This window comes from Salvia hispanica, chromosome 5 (genome assembly GCF_023119035.1).
Source record: "Salvia hispanica cultivar TCC Black 2014 chromosome 5, UniMelb_Shisp_WGS_1.0, whole genome shotgun sequence".
Lineage (NCBI taxonomy): Eukaryota > Viridiplantae > Streptophyta > Magnoliopsida > Lamiales > Lamiaceae > Salvia > Salvia hispanica.
The window spans coordinates 1,628,583-1,653,314 of record NC_062969.1 but is presented as its reverse complement, the minus strand read 5'-3'; the positions used below and the strand labels follow the sequence as shown (position 1 = coordinate 1,653,314).

General features: G+C 34.6%; 2 protein-coding genes and 1 long non-coding RNA gene across 3 annotated transcripts; all 3 read left to right on the top strand.

Moving 5' to 3' along the window:
• The first annotated feature begins 8,053 nt into the window (after positions 1-8,053).
• LOC125190225 (ethylene-responsive transcription factor 4-like) lies at positions 8,054-9,104 on the top strand. The gene has a single exon (XM_048087468.1). It carries the CDS (start codon positions 8,197-8,199, stop codon positions 8,812-8,814), a length of 618 nt encoding a protein of 205 aa, XP_047943425.1. The 5' UTR covers positions 8,054-8,196; the 3' UTR covers positions 8,815-9,104.
• Positions 9,105-13,627: 4,523 nt separating this feature from the next.
• LOC125188215 (caffeoylshikimate esterase-like) lies at positions 13,628-16,174 on the top strand. The gene is made up of 7 exons (XM_048084979.1): positions 13,628-13,645; positions 14,327-14,417; positions 14,517-14,549; positions 15,105-15,251; positions 15,413-15,543; positions 15,695-15,832; positions 15,917-16,174. The coding sequence occupies exons 3-7, from the start codon at positions 14,525-14,527 to the stop codon at positions 16,172-16,174; spliced, it is 699 nt and encodes a 232-aa protein (XP_047940936.1). The 5' UTR covers positions 13,628-13,645; positions 14,327-14,417; positions 14,517-14,524.
• A 1,284-nt stretch (positions 16,175-17,458) lies between these two features.
• On the top strand, positions 17,459-19,163 carry LOC125191088. Its single transcript, XR_007171048.1, has 2 exons — positions 17,459-17,770; positions 18,906-19,163. It is a non-coding gene; the product is annotated as an uncharacterized LOC125191088 (long non-coding RNA).
• The last annotated feature ends 5,569 nt before the right edge of the window (positions 19,164-24,732 follow it).

The following is a 24,732-nucleotide window of genomic DNA, read 5'->3' as shown; positions in this document are numbered from 1 at the left end:
GGAGGAGCCGGGTGATTTTTACACTTAATGAATCCCGACTTAACCCGAGAAATGGATGTATAATTAACGCTTTGTGTGTTCAGGTTATAAATACACTAAAGAACAAACCTATAAACTTTCTTATTATTTCACATAACATACATCAATTATTTTGTTAAAAGTGTGATATACATTATTTTAGTTGAGAAATATGAAGGATTGTTTTAAACATATTTTTTAAATGTGTCTAACACTTGATATAGTCTCTTCATCGTTGTCCAAATAATTGTGTCTGCCTTGATTCCATTTCAAATATGTTTAATTTTATGATTTTAAGTGTAAAATGCATCGAGGAGCATATATTTATTGAATTTTTATTATATGTATATTTTTCTATTTTTAAATTTTATATAGTTATATTTTCATATTTTAATTAATCAATTAACAATTTAAAAATATGTGATAAAAAAAATATTTTATTGTGCATCGCACGTGGGTTAACACTAGTTACTCCATAAAAGACAAAATATACCTACACAATTAAACTACACTGTACACATTATTAATCTTTCAATATCCAAACAAGATATCACACAAATATTGGACATGTGTGTTTCGCAATTAATATGTAGGTATTAAATTCTATGCCATGACCCAATTCAGCCCTAAGTAATTCATATTTTTGAGTGGGCCGAGGAGGGAAAGATACAGGCCCAATACTTTAAAGGGCCCAATATATAGATTTGTTAATTAAATCAATATACTCTAAATTAATTCGTATTCGACTTTTTAAACATTACAATTATTATTTTGTTCCAATAATATTATAATGGCATCGTTTCGGAAGTGATAGGACCAAATAACACATTTAATTAACAACTTAAAACAAAATTAAGTTAACGAACCTCAAAATAATTTAGTACAGTTGAAATAAAGGAGATATAACAAAGATAGAAAAATAGGATTAATTAAACCTCCGAAACAGAAAATTTCATGACTCTCAAAAACTACTCTTCATCCGGAAATAAATATCACATATTGGATTAACGTAAGTTTTACTTTTATATTGAATTAATTTTTTTTATATAAATTATGTGTGACATGAGTAAATGAATCTAGAGTTCATTTATGAAAATAAATTTTGAATTCGAATAAAAATTGAGTTGTTAGAGCATCTCCAACCATTCCACTAAACTCAAACTCATTTTAGTGTAAATGTCGCACTAAATATTGATTTTACTCCAACCATTTACTATAAACTCAAACTTAAAAGAATATTCTCTAAATTATATCTTTTTTACTCACAAAATTAGAAAAACTTTTAAGTTTTGATTTAGTGTAAACCTAAAGATAGGTATTTTTTTTTTCTCAAAAACTGAAAATGAGATTGATTTTTTAGGACTATTGAAGCTAAATACCTATCTCGTTTTAGGTTTTAGAATACCTTTGCAGATGGTCTTAGAGCATTCCCAATGGTCCGGCGATAACACTTGGGGATTTTTCGCCGAAAATCGCCGACCGTTGGGAGTGTTTCAGCATTTTTTCGGCGTTAATTCTACCAAATTAACGCCGGCATTCATCACACACAATCTTCATTCTCTCAATTTTTCAATCTCATTATCTCAATCTTCAATCTTCAAAATTATGAGTTCAAGTAGGAAAAATTCCCGAAAAGGTAAGGGCAAAGAGCCGAGTCCGCAAATTCCCAACCCCACTGATGAAACAAATCAGCAGTGGATGAACTCGTTGTTGTCGATGGGTTCTCCTCCCGGCCAATATCCATATGCGGGTCCGTCCCCATTGCAGACTCCTCCGGTGCGCAGACTTTCTCCGTACTTCCAGTCTGCCCTCAGCATGCCCTCTCCAGCCGACGATGTGTATCGCCCCCAGATAGTCACATCGTTGTTCGACACCCCTGGATCAACCCCAGACGACGAAGGATCTCAGGACGCGACGTACACAACGGATCCGACACTCAGCACGGACGACTACGAGGTGGAAGAAACGCCCGCCGAGCCGCCTTCCAGGAGCGGGAAGGGGAAGGCGCCGGCGTCGACGGCTGCGACTGATACGGCTTCCGATGAGAAGCCGAAGCGGGTAAGGACTACTTACACTCTGGAAGAGTCCGAGCTGATAGCCAACTGCTGGGCGGACATGACGCAGAACGCGGAGCGCAGCAACTACCAGACTGAGATCATGTTCTGGGAGCGGGTTGCGGAGAAGTACACGAGCAACAAGACTGCCTCGATGAAGGACCATGGCAGCGAGGCGATCCGCACGGCATTGGGAGCGCCTCATGAGGGACTGCGACCATTTCAACGGTATATATTCTAACTTGATGACGAACATGACGAGTGGCCAGAACGAGCACATGGTCCGAGATGAGGCCATCCAGAGGTATAGTGGCCAGTACTTGTCGAAGGGCTTCAAGTATTGGAACATCTATGATAGGCTGAAGGATCTCCCCAAATTCCGGACGGGAATGCACGGCGCGCTGCACGGGGAAAATCGGTGCTGGCGCTGATATGGCAAGAGTTAGGGAGAAATAAGGGAGTTTTTAAGGAGACCATCGGTAATGCTCTTACTAATTTTAAAATTCTGACCAATCCTAAATTGTCTGTTTACTTAGAACTGTAAAAAGTACTCCTTCTTGCTAGTTTTCTTATTTTATCTTTAATTAGGTTGGTTAACCGACTATTAGCAGCCTACTTTCTGAAAGTAGTGTGTGGCATTAAAAATAGTGAAATCCGAATTAAATCATTATTATAAAAACTTTTTAAAATAATAGAAAAAAGATAAACCTACCTAACAGATTCTTGAGATCTAGAAATAGGGCTCAACGACCAAGTCTTTGATTCAAAGCTCTCTTCAAATTCATAATTATTGTGTCTCATAATTGGGGAGACGCGTAGACAGGACCAACAGACACGTGGCGCAGGTGTATTGGGAGATGGATATATGTGGCTGCTGGTTGAATATGGTTTGAAAATTTTGTACACGGTAGTCCTTCTCTTACTAGAGCATTCATAGTAGGGGAACGATCTCACTGCTGATCAATCGGCGATTTGATCGTTCCCATTGCAGTATAACCGTCGATCCACGGCCCTTCCCCGACATCTCGTTTGTGCCTGCAGTGATCGACGTCTATTGCAACGCCGACCGCTAATCAAACTGTCAATATCTCCACTATTGTGGATACTTTTATGGGTTACATGAGACATTCCCTATTAAATGTTTTATTTTAGTTATATTGTTTTTATTAAATCAATTTTTTATATTAACAATTTAACTTATTATGCATTCCACAGTTGACTTTTTGGTAAAGTTCATACTACCTGCCTATGTCCACAAAGAATTACTACATGATGTTTCGTTTGTGGTGGTCTACCAATATTAGTTTCTATTTATTTTTGGTAAGTTGCTTTTTCTAATGATGTTAGTCTCGTTTTCTATTAACGATACTCTAGTATCTCTCAAGTTTACATTAAAACACATGTTGTTCACCACCAAGACTACTTTTGGTGGACCGCGCTAGTATCATTTTTTATCTTCGGTCTTTACCACCCATGACTCGATGACATGACACATGTTGTTGTCGGAGTAGAGGTTGAGCTTCATGAGTCGGGCATAGTGATGCATAAGCTCGGTGACGATTGAGTAGGAGTAGAGATTCATGAATGCGTATGAGTCGAATGTACAGATTTTAAGTATTTCATTATAATTTATTAGTAAAGAAAGTTCAATTTCTAATAATGGAGAGAGGAATTTGGGAAACAACTACACGAGGAGGGTATGGTGTATGTGGTGTGCTTATTTATGTTGAAAGGCTCAATGTTTCGAAGATTGCATGTAGAAGAAGTGATTGCATGAAAGATTTAAGGTTACTAAATTTTTAAGTTTTAGTCAAACTCTAATATGTTCTATAACATATAAAATTAGACTATTAAATTATGAAATTTAATTTTTCTAAATTGTTTTATCCATTAATATATTGCCTAATTAATGATGATGTTCAAAACGACGAGTTTTATTAAAATAAATATTTTTCTAATTTTTCTTTTTTTTCCTTGGTGAAATAATGTCGTTTTTTAAATCTCTATCTTTTTTTTTTCTAATGAAATAATATTTTACCAACTAAATTGTGTTTGATAGTCTTTATCGTGATGGTCGTTGTGGTTATATACCTTTATTACTTTTAAATGTATATTTATTATAAAGTAACTTTCCAATTATCGCACTATGAAAGTCGATAATACAATGTGGATTGAGTACGAGTTAATTGGAAGCTAATGCAAAGACGGCTTATTATTAAATCATGAGAGAGAAATTGGTATTTCCTCGTATTTTGCCGTGTGTTCCACCCCTCCAATTATTTATTTCATTTATTGTATCTACTCTTTTAAAAAATCTCATATATTTAAATGATATCCAATGGAAGTTTTACATGATTTTACTATATTCAAAACACTTTATGAATGCGATGGTTTTACCAAATTATATAATAAATGTCAAAATTCATTAATTTTGTACGATATTATTATTATCAGTATATATTATTAAATTGAGAGGCTAGAATTGCAAAATTCTCCCTAGCCAGCTTTTCGTTTAACCAGTCAAAAAGTAGACAAAAATATAAGAGGCAATTTGTATTTAATTTCTACATTCTATAAATACTTGCATTGAATTATTATATCGATTTGATAAGTTCATACAAATATAATTTCAAATATGTTACTGTATTGTTAAAAGATCAAATTTTTATACGCTTAAATAGGTTGCATATTATTGTTAAAAAAAATATTCAATGCACACTGCCTTACCATGAATTTTATATTTAAACGAAATCACAACTTATGAAATAAAGCTATAACTAAATCTTGCTTTAAAAAAACGTGAAATTTGTGAGAAAAATTACTCAATTGACCAAGTCTTCGGTATTAGTCCTAGTTTACTATAGTACTATACAAAAATGTTAATTCGTATTTATATTAGTCCAAATACTTTCCCAAATATTCCACCATCTCACTTAAGGAAAATAAAAAATAATATGCAGTATTCCAACAAATACATCGCTGTACATCTGGGCTTGTTATAGAATTAATTTATTGAAGGATAATAATTTTGAGATACTAATTCTTAATGTTGCTATTTTATAGATAGACGTTCTTACTCTAACTATTTCAGATTAAAGATTTCACTAAAATGATTGTTGAATTTGACAAAATAAATCTAATCTATTTTTAAATTAATTCAAGTACTCATTCTATAATTATGAAAATCATTTATATAGTTATAACTACTACGTTTTATCTTTTGTCTGAATGCTTTTTTATCATTTACCAAAGTTAGTAATTATATATATTTGGTATTTGGTAAGTTTTTCTCTCTATAAAATATGCTTATTATCCACTAAAAATATTCTAAAACCTTTTCTTTTAATTTAATTACCCTGTATATCTAATTTCCATAATAACTCTTATTTTCGATTATAAAAAGCATCATTAGTAAAGTACTAGCTGTATCTTTATCAACTCTGAATGTCTGAATTAGTATGTATTACATGAGATAAGTATCAAGTTTACACGACTTTGCCGTTATATGTTTGGAGTTCACTGTAATTATTACTTCTACTACTACTATACTATTATTTTTATTTATTTATTTGACCACAGATGTATGATTGTATCGATCTGTTTTCGGCGGAATCCGCCTAATACTGCTTGACCGGTGAATTTACAGATTAAAGTCGAAAATCTCCTAGCGGATGGCGGGATTTAAACCCGTGACCTCATGATTGCCTCAGCTCCGCACTGCCAACTGCGATATAATCCGTTGGTATTGTAATTATTTCTTTCATATTGCATTAATTAACCAAAATCACATACTACCACTCTCTCATACTATTATTATTTAAACTGTTTTTTTGGGAATATGAATTTGTAAGACAATTATGTCTAATAAAATAAACGAGAGATAATAATATAGGAATGAAAAAAAGGAATAATATAGGAATGAAAAAAAGGAATAAAGTAGGAAAAATATAAAATATTAGAAAGTACTAGATATTTTATTTGTGGCATAATAAAATAATTTATAGGATAATCCAAAATGAAATAAGATTCAAATAATTTGGGATGCAGTAATTTTAGTAACTTAAGCATGATAAGTTCTACGTTGTAACGCTACACGTGTGCCTTCGAGAACTCATTTACGTGATTTGTGATCGGTTTGTCGTACGGATTATATTTTATCCATATTCAGGATAAGGCTGAATTTGGAATTATAAGAAAATCAGAATTCATAATTAATTCAAAATACATTAATCAAAACATCAATAATTACGAATAATTAATCATTTGCCATTTAAAATTGACAAAAAAGTCTAATCCATTTCGTAATTAATTCAAGTATTCATTCTATAATTACATTTAAATAGTTATAGTACTACTTTTTTTTCCGAATGCTTTTTTACTATCATTACCTAATATAATTTCATTACTTTGTTAATGATATATACTCCTATTACCTCCGTCAGCAACTAATAATATACAGTACTTTTCTATTTTCGATCGTCTACAAAATGTGCTTATTAGCCATTAAAATACTCTAATAGTCTTTATTTTCTTTTATCCCATATCCAATTTTTCATTAACTCTTGTTTTCCAATATTAAAAATTTAAAACCATCATTAGGCTAGCTGTATTTTATCAACTGTGAATGACTGAATTAGTATGTATTTGTACTTGAGATAAGTATCAAGACTACAATACTTTGCCGTTATATATTTGGAGCTCATTGTAATTATTTCTTTCATATTTCATTAATTAACCAAAATCATATATTGCGACCGTCTCATACTATTATTTAAAATGTTTTCGTTAGAAATAATATGAATTTAAGAAAGTTGTGTTTAGTAAATTAAAATAAAATAATAAAATAGAAATGATAAAAAAGAGTAACGCTTGAAAAAATAAAATATGAGATTTGACATAAAATTAAATTACACAAAAGACAATTATTTTTTATTTTTGACATAAATTATCCAAAATGAAATAAGATTCGAACAATTCGGGATGTAGTAACATTAATAACTTGAGCATTATAAGTTCTACATTGCAACGCTACACGTGTGCCTTCGAGAACTCACTTGCGCGATTTATGATTGGTTTGTCGCATGGAGTTTATTTTATATTCAGGATAAGGCTGAATCTAGAATTACAAGGAAATTACATTAGTCAAATTACAAGTAAGAAATCATTTTCCATTTAATCATTTCTTTCATATTTCATTAATTAACCAAAATCTTATACTGTCAATATCTCAAACTATTATCTAAAGTTTGTCTTAGAAATAATATGAATTTAAGAAAATTGCGTTTAGAAAACTAAAATCAAATAAACTAAAATAATAAAATTGAAATGATAAAAAAATAACATATGAAAAAAATAGTAAAATATTAGATTTGACATAAAATTATATTAAATTAAATTAAATAAAAGCCAATTATTTATTTTTTATCATAAAAGTATGACTCGGATGATCCAAAATGAAATAAGATTCGAACAATTTGGATGTAGTAACATTAATGACTTAAGCGTCATATGTTCGATTTATGATTGGTTTGTCGTATAGAGTATATTTTATATCTTCAGGATAAGACTGAATTTGGTGGAATCACAAGGAAATTACAATTCATAATACATTAGTCAAAATATACAACCCTCCACATAATTACAAGTAAGACATCATTTTCCATTTAATCACTAAATTAATATATTTGCGTAAATCTAAATCTCCCAAAAACAGCGGCCGCATACAATGCTAATTGCCGGCACATCAACGTCTTTGGCGCTCTTGTCTTCTTCCCCCACCGCGTGCCACGTCGCCCTCCCTCCTGTGGACCCCACACCCGCATTTCTCATTTTCTCTCTCACACACAGCCGTACGTACAAATACACACACACACATACACATACATACTCTCTAATTAATTGGGCGGCGCCCCCAGTCAAATCCCTCGTTGACCGCGCCACCCCCTACCCCTCCATTTCCCCCTATTTAAACGCCCGTTTCCCCAAACCGAAACCACACCTCCTCTCAATTCACTCTCTCTCCCTCCCTCAAAACGCAGCGTTTCAATTGAAAATTCCGCCGCCTGTTTTTAGGCAGAGCGCGAAGAAGAAGAAAAAAAAAAAAAAAAAAAAAAATTAATCGGAGATGGCGATGAAGGACAAGGCGATCGGAGGCGCCAAGGCTACCGGCGCCAAGGAGGTGCACTACCGCGGCGTCAGGAAGCGGCCGTGGGGCCGCTACGCGGCCGAAATCCGCGATCCGGGGAAGAAATCGCGCGTCTGGCTCGGCACGTTCGACACCGCCGAGGAGGCCGCGCGTGCCTACGACGCGGCGGCGCGCGAGTTCCGCGGCGCGAAGGCGAAGACGAATTTCCCCGCCAATGCCGTCGTCGTGCACAGCCCCAGCCAGAGCAGCACGGTGGAGTCGTCCAGCGCGGATCTGAGCGCGCGCGGGGCTCCGGTGGAGCTGGATCTCACGCGCCGCCTCGGCGCGGCGCCGGATCGGGCGGTGACAGTCGCCGGCGCCGCTCCGGTCGGAGGCTACCGGTTCGTGCGGACGATGGCGGTGCTGCCGAACGGGCAGCCGGTGATCCTCTTCGATCCGGCGGCGGCGGCGGCGTACGGGATCGGGTACGGCCGCGGCGGCGGGGCGAGGAGCGAGTCCGACACCTCGTCGGTGGTGGACGAGAACAATTTTGACGGCGCGGAGGCGAAGCGCGGCCTGGATCTCGATCTGAACATGCCGCCGCCGATCGAGGATTGAGCTGATTCCGGCGCCGGAGATAATAACTGACGTTCGATTTCTGTAAATAGATTTGAAAATTGAAGAAAGGAACCCTTGCTTTTTTGCAGCTGAGAGTAATTAACCTCTCCGGTTGTTTCAACCGCCGCCGGCGGCGATTAGGGTTTGATTAATTCCGTTTTGTTGTTTTTGGGGAAAAAAAACAGAGATAAAAAAAAATTGATGTAGCTGATTCAATTTTCGCATCAGATCTAAGAAATGTTGTTGAATTCTGTTAGATTCGTGAATAATATTAGTCTCGTTTCAGATAATTTCATTCGTTTATTCCAGCTGGAAAATAAATTGAAATGAGAGAATAATTGAATAAAAGGGGAGAGTAGTCAAAAAAGCAGTGATTTTTTTTTTAAATTTTATAATTTCATATCGATATTTTTTATACGATTAATTAAAAAGCAGTAGAGATTAATTAAAAAGCAGTAGAGAGCGCCGACGGCGAAATGGGAGAGGGTGTGGGCCCGGGGGAGCTCCGAATTCCGTGTTGACGGGGTACATGTCGTGCCGAAGGTGGACGGCACGTGTTGCTTTTAGCTGCCGCCCACTATATAAATATGCTTGCGCGAATTCTTTTTTGTGAAAAATAATTATGGGATTAGTTTCTCGCCGCTTTCGCCAATAATGCGCCCGTTTTGAAAACAGCCTCTTTATTTAATGATTATAATGATCTTTTGCATTTAATTTATATTTTCTCAAAAGGGAGGAGGGGCTAATCCGAATTTTAGAGATTTAGTAGTTCACATTCATTGATGAATCATACTGAAATTAATGGCAAATTGTCGGCAAATATGGAGATTAATTAAATTTTAGTTCGTATTAACATTTTCAAAATATTTTTGAACAAAACATCAATATTAAACATTATTGTCATAACATGATAACATCATATTCACTTAAAATCAACAAAAATGACATTATTAGATTGAAATTCTAAAACAATATACATTACATGTGGTCGATTGTTATTTTCGAATAAAATCAAACTTAGTACTTTGTTAGGTCTATTTTAAAGTTAGAGTAAATATACAGAGTAAATTAAAATTCAGAGCAAATGGTAAAATTAGTCCTGAATATATGCTCTTTATGATTTTGGTCTTATACTTTATCTTTTGAAATTTTGCATCCTGAACTTTTCAACTTGGATTGCAATTGGTCCAATTCCGTCAATTTTTAAACGGTATTAAAACCCGTGCCGATCAAAGTGACCCAAATTATCTGAGACGGAGGGAGTACCATTTTTGGTGGTAGACCACATATTCCACCAACTCATTCCTATACATAATTTTACATTTTTTTATTAATTAATTAACTTGTGGGACATGCCTAAACTTTTATCAAATTTAAATACATTTTCTCAACGATTTTAAATAGGGATGGGCATATTTGTAATTTGGGAAGGGAGGGGGAGCAAGAAGTGTGTGGGAGAGCGGGAGGCCGACAGGAGGCGGTGGGGTCCACGGATGTCGAGCCATCCGCCGGCTGCTATCGTGTGGGCCCCAGCCTTTTTTATTTGCGTCGGCGGAATTTGTGGACTACACTCTGGTTTCCGCTTTCCCCTACCTAGCTCACCTTCCTATTATATCCTCTCCTTTTTTTATATTCCACATATATTTACCAATTTTTTATTTTTGTATTCCTTTTGTTTTGTTATTTTCACACCAACATCTAGAATTATTGGTACTCGAATATTTCTTGTTTAATATAGTGTGGGAATGTTTGATTGGGTCAAGTGATTTTAAGTTGTGGGTGCACATTGAAGATAAGTTGTGGAAAAAATAATTTATTTCATCTTTGTCCCAATTCACTAAAGATGGTCTTAATTTTTTCCTAATTTATTTTAGACATTAAATCATTATGTTTCTTTTCTTTTTTATTGCTTGTGTTATCTTTTAGATAAAATAAACGACTATTATATGATACGCGACAAGGATATCACACGTGCATACCGAACTAAATGTCCAAACGTGTTTACCTACTGTATGTTTTCATGTTTTTATTGCGGAAAAAGAACTTATTACATTAATTTTTTATTTATTCGAGATGGTCTAATTTTTTCCTAATTTGCTTTAGACATTAAATCATTATGTTCCTTTTCTTCTTTATTGCTTGTGTTATCTTTTAGATAAAATAAACGACAGTTATGTGATACGCGACAAGGATATCACACGTGCACACCGAACCAAATGTCTCAACGTACTTACCTACTGTATGATTTAATGTTTTTGTTGAGACCTTTTTTACACGCGGAACCTCGTATATTTTCTGTCGTCTCCGTTTTTTTTGTTCCATGTATTTTTTTTTTAACTCCTTTCTTTATTTTGTTTTGTTATTTTTACACCAACATCTAGAATTCTTGTTACTTAGAATAATTTTTGTCTGATAAAATATGGAGTGGGGATATTTGATTGTGTCAATATTTATTTAGTAGTGACACTGACAAACCCAAAATATTACAGTGTGTTTACAATATTTTTATATATATTATAGTGATAAATTAAAACTCGGAAAGGGATATTTAATTTAGTGGTCCTCTCTCTCAAAATTCGGAAAGTGGTATTCAATTTGCCTTGGATTCTTTTATTATATGTTGTACATTTTTGTTCAAGGTACTGCTATATATACTCCATCACCTACAAAATATTTATGGTTATAGTTTAAAAATAGCTAAAACCAAGACCTAATTGCATTTTGTCGTTTCGATGTCCAATTATTTTCAATTAAAATAAACTCATTTTACAACCATTTAAAATTTAAAATTATCTTACAAAAATTATAATTTTCAAAATTAAAAAATTCAACCTCTACCGAAAAAAAATCTGCGTCGACGACCCATGTTCCAAAATACACGTACTAAGCTAGGGTCATTATCATATCATAGCCTCATAGGCTTATATTTTTGTTTACATTCACAAAAATAGAATAATTCTCTGAATATGTAGGAAGAAATAATGATCTTTCAATAATAATAACACCGAAAATTTTCGTCACATCAATATACCACTCTATCAACCTGTTGCATTCCTATAATAGTTGTTTGATTTCAATAATGATCTCTCATATAGCCGTTTATACGATTTGGAAAATATTATTAATAGCGATATTTGAAACTCTTATCAACTATCGTTCTTTGTGAAGCTTCATTGCAAAACCTTTCGAAGTTGGTGAGAGTCTTTTTCACTATGTCGAATCATATGATTTTTACAACTTAACCTTTTGAAGATGGTGACAATCTTTTTTCACTGTGTCGAATCCTACGAGTTATGTTTCTAATCAGACATTGTTCTGCTTCCCCGATAGCAATAAGAATGGTTGCGTTGGCACAACAAAATTTTGGTAAATCTTGGCCGATTTCAGATTTTGAATATCAATTTTAACATTGTCTATAAATGGTTGAACCATTAATATGTTTTGGTTTTGTAACTGAACTATTGATAACCTAGGTGAAACGATCGGTCATCAGCTAAAATGACGTCACGTTGTAGATAATAATGAAATAAAATCTCAGTTTAACAAATTAAACAATTCTTCCTACAGTAAATTACGATTTACTACTATATTAAGAGATTCGGAGCACAACAAATGAAATATTTAATGTTGATAGTTGCCTACAATGTGACCGTAGCTTTGTTTTATATTCCTTTAATATTTTAGTTAACTCCAATAAATATATACTTTCTTCGTCCTAGTCAAAGTGAATGGCTGATTTTCGGCACGTGTTTTAGGAAAATGCTCATTTCTAACTACTCCCTCCGTCCCAGATAATTCGTCTCAGTTTTCCATTTCGGTCCGTCCCACATAATTTGTCTCATTTCACTTTTACTCCCTCCGTCCCGGATAATTTGTTCCAATTTTCCATTTCGGTTCGTCCCACATAATTTGTCCCATTTCACTTTTACCATTTTTGGTAGTGGGCCCCATATTCCACTAACTCATTTTTACTCACATTTTATTATAAAACTAATATATAAAGGTAGGACCCACGTTCCACTAACTTTTTCAACCCATTTTTCATTACAATTCTTAAAACCCGTGCCCGGTCAAAGTGACCCGAATTATCTGGGACGGAGGGAGTACCATTTTTGGTAGTGGACCCCATATTCCACTAACTCATTCCTACTCACATTTTATTATAAAACTAATATATAAAGGTGGGACCCACATTCCACAAACTTTTTCAACCCACTTTTCATTACAATTCTTAAAATCCGTGCACGGTTAAAGGGACCCGAATTATCCGAGACGGAAGGAACTAATATTTATATATTATAAACATTGGCTGTTGATATTATAATTTTCAACTCAATTTAATTACTCCCTCCGTCCCTCATTAAGAGTCATACTTTTCCATTTCGCTCCATCCCCAATTAAGAGTCACATTTCATTTTTACCATAAATGATAAGTAGGTCCCACATTCCACTACCTCACTTCACTCACATTTTATTATAAAACTAATATAAAAAGGTGGGTCCCACATTCCACTAACTTTTCAACCAACTTTTCTTTACATTTCTTAAAACCCGTGCCCGGTCAAACTGTGACTCCTAATCGGGGACGGAGGGAGTATAAGATTAGCTTTAGATTCAGTACATTTTCTAAGTGTTCTTCCTTGTTAAGTTAACATGGCAAAAGTATAGTTGTATACTTGTATTGGTACCAAGCGGATACCCTTGTGAGAAGCTTCTCGTGGTTCTATCATTTGTATTCCTAGATTACCTCTGTTACATTAACCATCATTGATTTTAGTTACCCACTGAATTGCAGAAAGCTCTGGAGCAGACCAATGGCAGTGTAGAACAGGTATGCAATTGTTCACCTCCATTCTCTATAATGATGTAAAGCCACCATCCTTACAGAAGGGTCTGAACATCAGCCTTCTTCCATTGATGCATTAATAATTGTTCTTTGTTTCCTCGTCAGAGCTGATATTTCCCAATTTTGGGGACTGTTTACCTTGCAATATTTTTCTTCAAATATTGTGCATTCTGTTTGACTTTCGTCTCTTAAACTTTTAATATTATTTATTTCGAAAAACGTGATGAAGAGAGAGCGAGAGGAGGATAAAGAAGAATGGGTGTCTGAATCTTCATCCTCAATTCCAATGATTCACCCCACATGCATCCCCATCATATTCATATAAATATTCTATTATATTGCCATTTTTGTCTACACGTAACCCCAAGCACAGGATTTGGAACTTTTCCAACTTCATTTTAATCAAAACCAAATAATACAACCACATCAATCAAACCGCCTCATTTGCTCGTGCCTTATCCACTTTCTTCATAGTTGAAAAATAATTTTGCTTATTTTCTAGTCTCAAGTCAAAATATGTTTGTGTTTTGATCCGGTAAAATTGGATCTAGATGGATGTTATATATTGTGAGGTGGCCTTTTGTTTGATTCTTCTTTCTTTTTTTTTTTTGGCTAAATGCTTCGAGAATTTTGTTGACATGAGCTTGTTTTTGTGTTGAATTTTAGGAGTATATAACGAATTCTAGAGGGGTGGAGCTGTTTACTTGCAAATGGTTGCCTATTTCTTCTCCAAAAGCTCTGGTTTTTCTCTGCCATGGTTTCTCCACTCTCTCTCTCTCTCACATACAAACTCATTCTAATGTGTTTTCTTCATCAATGTTTTTCATTTTAAATGATGGTAATGAATGGATTGCAGGTTATGGCATGGAATGTGGTAACTTCATGAAAGGTAATTTTATCTCACATTAGAACAATCAGTTTTCATAATTGAATGATGTGTGTAGAAACATGTGAGTGTTGTTTGTTTCCATCATAGAATTCTGCTTAAATCTGTTGTTTGTTTGATATTTTTATTTAACTTGGATGAACTTGGAAATTGTGTTGCAAATGTAGTAAATAACTCGATACCTTAATCGTAAGTGCAAGAACCGGTTAGTCGATTGTATGCCAAAAGACTTATCTATTTCAGTCATTTAGCATGGTAAAGGTACTACTATTAGTGCGAGGTTAGAATGTCGATTGCTACTTGACCAAGAAATTTTCATTGTTTGGTTATTAGGTTTACCTAACTGATGTTCTCTACCGATATATATTTATGGAGGTGTGTGTTCGTTGTTTCATCATGGCTGCACTTTGTTGATTTAGGCGATGCCAGGATATGATTCCTTAAGACTTGTATCGGTGTAAAGTTACTCTAGTAGTGATTGTATTAGAACTATAACATGAATTGCACTTTTTAAGTTCCAATTGAATAATTTTATCCTTTTATTGTTTTGATCGTTAGGTGTTGGGGTTGAACTGTCGAATCATGGCTATGCTGTGTTTGGAATTGATTACGAAGGCCACGGACAGTCCTCAGGTGCTCGATGTTACATCAAGAGGTTCGACAATATTGTTAACGACTGCAGTGAATATTTCAAGTCGGTCTGTGGTGAGTCACCGAACTCTGGTGGTAAAAAATCATGAATCAGGGAGGATGGAATTGATTAGTTTGTAGAGATATATGGAACGAACCTGATTGCTAATTATATTTCACACTTGAGAATCCTCTTCAATAGTAATAAGCAATAATGGTTTTCTTGAATATTTCAGCACGGGAAGAGTATAAGAGAAAGAGAAGATTCTTATACGGAGAATCAATGGGAGGCGCAGTTGCTCTGCTAATACACAAGAAAGATGCTAGTTTTTGGGATGGTGCCATTCTAGTCGCTCCTATGTGCAAGGTCGTGCAATGCGTTTCAATTTGTCAACAGAGATATCGAACTTTAGTGTTTGGTCCATGTCTTTGTGCATATTTAGTAATACTGTGTACCGACATACAGCAGAGACTCACTTGTGTTGATTTTGGTTTCGCTTTTGTTGTGAAATTGTTAGATATCGGAGAAGGTGAAGCCACACCCTATAACCATCAGCCTTTTAACTAGAGTCGAAGACGTCATTCCTAAATGGAAGATTGTTCCAACAAAGGACGTCATTGATTCAGCCTTCAAGGATCCTGTAAAACGAGAACAGGTGAGTGTTAAACTTCCAGAATTTGACATTTTTCTCGATATAGTTTTGTGGTACAATTATGAACGCCACGGCATTTTCACGCAGATACGTGGCAACAAGTTGATATATCAAGAGAAACCAAGGTTAAAGAGGGCGGCTCGCCCCCTGGGTGGTGCGGCTGAGCCAGAGTGGGCTCAGCAGTCGGCCTATCTCTTCCTATTTTTCCCAAAATCTACTCCAAATGAATCTCGAAGGTGTCGATCTTACGGGTGCCTTAGAACAAGCCATGTTGGACTATGGTATGCAGTATTACGAGAGGTTAATGCAGCAATGACGGCAACAACAGGAAGAACAGTTACCTAGGTCAATCCTCAATCGGGAGCTAGTCTTCGGAGAGCACGCGTAGCTCGAACAGCTAATCGCAGACTACTTTGCCGACAAACCACGGTGGGGCCTGACTGTTTTTCGTTGACCTTTTTAGAATGTGATGAGATGTTATCTTACGCCATTGCTAACAAATTGGAGGAGCATGATGAATACTTCCACCAGCGTCCCGACGCTAGTGGCAGACTTGGCATACTGCAGAAGTGCACGACCAAGAATAAGACAGTTGGCTTATGGAGGAATTGTCCAACCTCGTAGAGAGGCCAATTCACGAATGGTACAAAAGAACGCACCCTATGATGTTTTTCAAAGTTGTTGTTGACCAACGACTTTGGATATAACATGCTTACTTTGGTATGGTCGGGTCAAACAACGACATCAATGTCTTGAACCAGTCGCCTCTCTTCAACGAAGTATGTTGTGGTAGATGCTCGACCATCGAATTCATTGCCAACGACCAATAGTATCATATGGACCCTATTTGGCTGATGCCATATACCCGAGGTGGCCAGTATTTTTGAAGTCGATAACTTGTCCAATGGATGGGAAGAGAGATTTATTTGCTCAAAGGCAAGAGCTGCACGGAAGGATGTCGAGCATGCATCTGGTGTACTACAATCGCATTAGGCAATGGTGAAAGGCCTAGCGCGTTTCTTCTACAAATCTTGTATCACTAATATCGTGTATGCATGCATCATCATTCCTAACATGATAGTCAAGGATAAAGGTGAATGAGTCACCAATTGGGGCGAGGATGACACTAGACCTAGCTCCGGTGTAGCCCGCAAGCCCCAAAATGGGGATTACTGCTCCAATTAGGTTCTTCATGAACAGACTACAATGCTTGAGGAAGAAATTTGTAACATCCATGACCCAAAACATACATTATTTTACATATATTTGCACATTTTATTATCACTCCAATTATAAATGTATTGTATAAATATTATGGAACATAGTATTTACTAAATTTTGGGAGTGTCAATATAGCTTGGATTCAGAAGTTATTAAGGGCAACAAATAATAATATTTATAAAGTATCTTTTTGTTAGTTTAGAATTGTGACATTTCTTCTATAAACATACGTGTCTTAAATATATGTGTATTATGACTATGCAATTCTTATGCGGCAAAGTAGCTATATATATATGTATAGGCTTTAGAATTTAATTAAAATAGTAATAAAGTATAGCATATGCTTTCATATATATGTGTGGTACACATATACCTACACGTGTACACCATTCCTATATACAACTAATGTTTAGCTTGATGCATGTTTTTGGTGTAAAAAGATGAGGTAGTACACGTGTATTCTTTTAACACCATCTCATCTTACTAGGATGTGTGGCCGACTTCTTTCGAATAAAGAGATAAAAATATGTATTTTGGCTATTCATTAGGGAGCGTATAGAACAGAGGAGGAAAAGTGGAAAATAGAAGAAAAAAGAGACACACATATTTACTTATTTGTAAAAAGAAAGGGGAAAAAGAAAGTAATTGAGCGTTTGAAGTGAATGTTGTGGATCAGGAGACGAACTCAAGAATCTGGTTAAATTACTTCTATATCGTCAGGTTCTATATTATCACGTGTGTATAAATCACACTTTTAATTTTACATGCATTATCTGATTAATTGATATGTGTTAAATTAAAGTGAATAATTGGATTATACGATGTGATACTGATACGATATGTGTTTAATTATGATGATGGAGATATATGCTTGCTGCAATAAATAGTATATTAAATTGAAATTATTGAGTGGAATATGATATGGATATGTGATTGGTGCAATAGATATGTTTTGCATATGGTATTGGAATTAATTGAATCATTTGATTAAAGAGGATCTGTGATAGTCATGTCTTGGATCTGAAATCATAGTGGACATATTGGGACCTTCGGGTCAATCATATTGGGACCTTCGGGTCAAATCATATTGGGACCAACGGGTCAATTCACAGTGGGACCTACGGGTCAAATCATAGTGGGACCTTCGGGTCAAATCATAGTGGCATATTGGAAATCCCGGACAGATATCATGCTTGAACTATCACAGAATAATAAACTGAACAGAGTGGCATATGCATATGTGTATGGAATTATTTTTAATATTTGTTGATTATTCTTTTATATATTGGTTAAAGAATATAATTGATTGTTTGGGCTGTGGAATTAAAGGTAAGATTTATATACACTGAGTTGTGGCTCATATAAACCACTAATATTTTTCAAGAATAAGATATCAATGATTCGTGGGTTGATGTGAGTTACGGTTATTATAAGGGTCGGCGGCTGACGCATTTTGGCAACCTTCTCCTCCTCATCATTTTTGCATGTAGATAAATGTGTAGTATATAGAGTGGTGAGAGGGTCCCACTGCTTTTAAGAATATTTTGAAATATGTACTTGATATATGTTGATTTTTGAACTTATATAATATATGTGTTTTTTGTACTTGACGCGCCGGGTAATTTATATTAAAATATAAAAATTATTTATAGTAAGTGCATACGTCATAAGGGTTGAGGTGTGACAAAATTCATGCTCAACTCCAGCGCAGTATGATCGAAGAAATTTTGGTCAAGTAACTGTTGAAGATTGTTTGTACCTTTTATATTAGTTTGTATCAGGTTTTTCAGCATTTTAATATCACGAAAATTTAAATATCGTGTTCTAAAATCTTTGTTACTTTGTGTTGTGACAGAATAGAGCAATTGCGTAATCGAGACAAACAAAAAACGTAAAGAGACACGGATTTACATGGTTCACCAACGTTGTGTTGGCTACGTCCATAGAAAGGAAAGGAGGGCAGATTGTATTCAGATTACAGAGTTATGTGCCTTACTTGTATATAAATAGGCATACGAGACAGCTAGGTCAATATAACAATTAGGACAAAAAACAGAAACATAACATAGCTTCGGGTAACAATATAGATTCAAGGCATATTAACATTTTGTTATTTTACTTTATTTGATAACACAAAATTTTTTAAAAAATAATGATAATGTTGGTGAAATAAGTTAGGGCGAATTTTGAAGCAAAAATTTGGGCGCTATTGCAGGTAGGGGTGAGCATTCGGGTTTCGGTTCAATTTTTTGACCAAATCGAACCGAAATCGAAAAACTGAATTTATGCTAAAATCAAAATCGAACCGAAACTGAAAAATCAAAAACCAAAAAATCAAAAACCGAACTTAAAAAATCGAACTAAACCAAAAAACCAAAATTATGTGTGATTTTAAAAAGCCTAAAAACTTAAAACCGAAAAATAACACAAAAAATCATAAAATCATAACATCCATCAACCATATCAACCAACAATAGTAACAAGGGGGTACCCCCAAAATTGTATGCTTTAATATTATATGTAGTCCTATTTTGGCATAATCCGGTGGTGGCCCAGTGGCAAGTTGGTTCTCATTCAAGAGGGCTGGGTTCAATTCTTCTTGGCCACATTTTTTGCCATTAATTTTTACTTTAACTTTCTCTTCTCCAAATTAACTTTGTTTTAATCTATATCACCTCTAATTCGATTTTATTTTGTTCTCAATTCATATTTAAGTTTTATTATTTATTTTGGTTTTAACAAATATTTATGTGTTTAACCACTAACTTGCTCTTTTTTAATTTAGTTTTGTATTCTTTCATATTTAATTTTCATTAATTATTTTTTAGTAGATACTTATATGACTAATATAAAGTATATATTTTTGTAGTTTAAAAAAATCTCAATAATAAAACTAATCTCCTCATTATATATTGCTAATTAACAAAACATACATGGATACTTGTATTTCAAATGTACAATTTTCGTTATACAATAAAATAATTTATCGAAATTTAAAATGAAGCTTTTTTATAAAAAAGTAAAGATAAAGATTTTATTTTGAAAAAATGAATAATTGAAAAAACATAACAAAGAAAACAAAAACGATTAGTCACATTTTGAAATATTGTTTTTATAATTATTTTTCGCACCCCCAAATTGAAAATCCTGGATACGCCACTGGCTGGAACAGAGATAGGCGCCGGGTTGGAGGCTTAGAGTTTGTGAGATTTAACCTTTAGGGTTAGAGACTTAGAGTGGAGACCGGAATCGAGAACGGAGGCGGAGAGATTGAGAATGGAGTATATACATCATCAGTGGATTTCAGTGGTACAACACACCTGAGCTTTATGACCACAAATTTGAAAAATAAGATTTGGATGCACGTAGGGCAAGAAGATATTGAAGAAACCAGCAGCAAGCATGCACACGTTTCCCAGCAAATTTAAAACAATTAAATGCAACAGCCACCAGCCTAGCTATAAGATCACTTGCTTCACAGATACAACTATATGGTGTGGTATTAGGGAAAGAAATTTGAAAATATGTTTTAAATTTAAGCTCCTCTCTTGTATCATCTGAACTGCATGTTACCACCAATAACTGTGTATGAAAGTAAGAGAAAAAGAGACATTCCTCTTAAAACAGTTCTGTTTCCTTAAAATATTCAGTGAGATTTTTGTACCCCTATATTACATGGTCAACTTTTATAGACTGCGGTCTTGTAGTTTTTTTTTATTTGGGATTCCAATTGAAGTACTTGTCTCCATCTTACTATTCTGCACTTTATATGGATTACAGGTTTGACCGCACAATTTGAATTAGTGTAGTCCAAAACAGATTCGTCAAACTCATCTATTTAGGTGTCATTTATTTTGACATTCTTTCCTACTATACTATGCATAATAACAAAAGACATTTTCTCCATTCCAAAACAATGAATAACATAGACATTTTATCCAAAAGCATGAATACGTATAACATCATCACTCATCATTACATAAATATGTAGCATATCTCCAGGGTAAAACACCAAAAATAAAAAAAATAAAAAATAAAAAAAGAAGAAATTCAAGAGACGGTTAGGTCTAAGTGATGGTGAAGTTTGTGATTAAAGCATAAATGTTGTGTTTGTCACTGACATTTTTCACTAGTTTTTCTTTTATTTGTTAATTTATATGTCGAGTCAAAGTGAGACAATCAATCCGAACAAAAGGAGAAATATTCATGTGGAAAAATAGATTTTTTAGAAAAATATTTATAATAATTTTTCAATTTTAAGTAATTAATGTTTATATGATAAAAGTTAACATTAAATATCTTTAAAAAAAATTACAAATAATTTTGATAATAAGTACTTCTTCCGTCCCAGAACATGAGTATTATTTAAGACCATCTTTAACGAATTGGGACAAAGATGAAATAAATTATTTTTCAATGTGCACCCTCAACTTAAAATCACTTGACCCAATCAAACATTCCCACACTATATTAAACAAGAAATATTCGAGTACCAATAATTCTAGATGTTGGTGTGAAAATAACAAAACAAAAGGAATACAAAAATAAAAAATTGGTAAATATATGTGGAATATAAAAAAAGGAGAGGATATAATAGGAAGGTGAGCTAGGTAGGGGAAAGCGGAAACCAGAGTGTAGTCCACAAATTCCGCCGACGCAAATAAAAAAGGCTGGGGCCCACACGATAGCAGCCGGCGGATGGCTCGACATCCGTGGACCCCACCGCCTCCTGTCGGCCTCCCGCTCTCCCACACACTTCTTGCTCCCCCTCCCTTCCCAAATTACAAATATGCCCATCCCTATTTAAAATCGTTGAGAAAATGTATTTAAATTTGATAAAAGTTTAGGCATGTCCCACAAGTTAATTAATTAATAAAAAAATGTAAAATTATGTATAGGAATGAGTTGGTGGAATATGTGGTCTACCACCAAAAATGGTACTCCCTCCGTCTCAGATAATTTGGGTCACTTTGATCGGCACGGGTTTTAAGAATTGTAATGAAAATTGGGTTGAAAAAGTCAGTGAAATGTGGGTCCTACCTTTATATATTAGTTTTATACTCCCTCCGTCCCGGCTTAGATGAGGCATTCCTGGCCCACTACTAAAAATGGTAAAAAGTGAAATGGGACAAATTATGTGGGACGAACCGAAATGAAAAACTGGGACGAATTATCCGGGACGGAGGGAGTAAAAGTGAAATGAGACAAATTATGTAGAACGGACCGAAATGGAAAACTGATACGAATTATCGAGGACGGAGGGAGGTAGTTAGAGAAAAAATAAAAATAAATAAAATAAAAGAAAATGCACTTATTTCGATTTACAGGCAGTTGGTTGCTAGGGGCAAAGTTACATGGACAAATGCACTTATCTCATCTAAAACAGTATGAAGTGGGACCCAGGCAAGGCTATAGTGGAAAAGGCTGAGGTGGAGAATAAAAAAGAAAGAAAGCAGACGAAGGAGAAGAGCACGTGGCGGTGGAGCGCGTGAGGGGCGGACGTGTCGTGAGGAGAGAGAGAGGCGGCCGGCAGAGTCGGCTGTCACGTGGGGGCCGCCAACTGCTGGGAAGTTGCGTAATTATTCGCCACGTCTCACGTGCGTCCCACCCATGCCGTCATCACAAGCATCCCATCCCATGGCGGCTGCCCCATCTCTCTCTCCTCTCTCTCATTATTCTTTTCAAATTAAACGTCAGTTTTTTGGGTTGCCGTTAGTTGGCCATTGTAGATAGAAGGTAGTTGGATAGATGACGTGTAACTCTAACTATATCCACTGACTTGCAAAATTAGTACTCCCCCCGTCCCTGCTAAAATGACACATTGCTTAGCTGACACGAGATTTTAAAAGTTATTGGTTAAAGTGTTTAATTGGAGAGAAAGAAAGTGGGTGTAAGTATTAAAGTAGAGAGATAAAGAAAGATGGATATTTTAATAGGAGTGCGAAAAAGTGGTTGAGTGTATTAATTGGAGAGAGAAAGTTACCAAAAAAGGAAATGTATCATCTTAATTGGGACAAACTAAAAAGGAAAACGTGTCATCTTAAGCGGGACGAAGGGAGTAGGACTAATAGACTCCCGTCCCAGGAAGATTACTCTTTTGACTTTTTTAAGTGGAATGATACTCTGTCGTTCGCAACGAAGATGATCTCTTCTTAGAACGTCACGAAATTTTATATATATTAATATAAAATATTTAAAAAGAAAGAGAAAGTTGCTGTGTACTTAAAATAAGAGAGATAAACTTTTAGTCCAGAGATGTCTGACGATATTTTTAAAGTCATGTGAATATGAACGAGATAAATCCATAGTCCAAGGACCATTTTTATAGTTCACTCAAAAGAATAAAGTAAGATATGCGAAATAAAATAGAAATAAAAGAGATTCAATACTCCATCCATCCCAGATTTGTAGTAACATTTTGCCATAAAAGTCCGTCCCACATTTGGAGTAACATTTAGAATTTACCATATTTGCACATAAAATTTTACCCCATTATTCACTAAAATTACACCAAAATGTCATTATCTATATTAAAATAAATCAAAACAAAAATAAAAAACTAAAAAGTCAAAGAGGGAACCACCTTCAACCAACTCACTTCATTTATTACACACTCCATCATCTCACTTCATTTATTACACACTCCACCATTTCATTTAATTTATTACACACCCACCTCTCACTTCATTAATTACACACTCCACCAATTCCTTAAAACCCGTGCCATAACTAAATGTTACTATACATGTGGGACGGAGGGAGTATTTAGTTATAAGTCATTTTGGGTGAGATAAATTAAAAAGGAATGTGGAGCTTCTTCGATAGAATGAAGGGAATATTAATTTTTGTGTGATAAGAGGATTCGCTATATTATTCTTTTTCTTGTTTTACTATTTCTCCATTTTAATTATTATTATCATTTTTATAAGACGAATGCAGAAAAATTAATGAGATTTCTAATGGCGGACGGAGTACACTCTAATATATTGATATGAGGCATGGGAGTGCAGAATTAAATAATATCATGAATTTTATATTGGGAGAAGCCGCAATTCCAAGTCCAATGTAGAGAAACTGATTAAACTGGACTTATTAATCTGTGGATCACTAGGCCCAATACTCAGTCCAGTTATTCATTTTTGGTAATAGTATTAGACCTTCTTATTAGGCCTATTCATTTTAAGTAGTAGTACTACTATAAAAAACTTGCCAATATTTGACAAAAATTATCTTAAAACGCAAGAAAAATATTTAAAAAACAAAAAATAAAATAAAATAATAAGATGAATTACAGTTGCACCCATTGTAAAGGTTCTTGAGTCCATACTATATCTAGATAGTATGGGCTCATGTCTCAATGTCTCATCAATTGATTGCAAAGTTCAATGATCTAACCCTTTTTTTATATTAAAAACAAATGCTGATATTTAAAATTGGTTAACATTTAGCAACGTAGTACCAATGTGGAATAGAAACAAGAATAAAAACAATGAAATTAGAACATCTACAAAAGATACTCTATCCAAAACTATTGTAGAACAGTAGAAGAGAAAACTACGAAAAAACAAAATAGGAGCAAAATAACAACACACATCCTGACGTTTTCATTTTCTATGCATATTAAATTGTTATAGTAAAAATTTTCCTAAAACATAATATCTCTCTTCCTCCAAAAGGGGTAT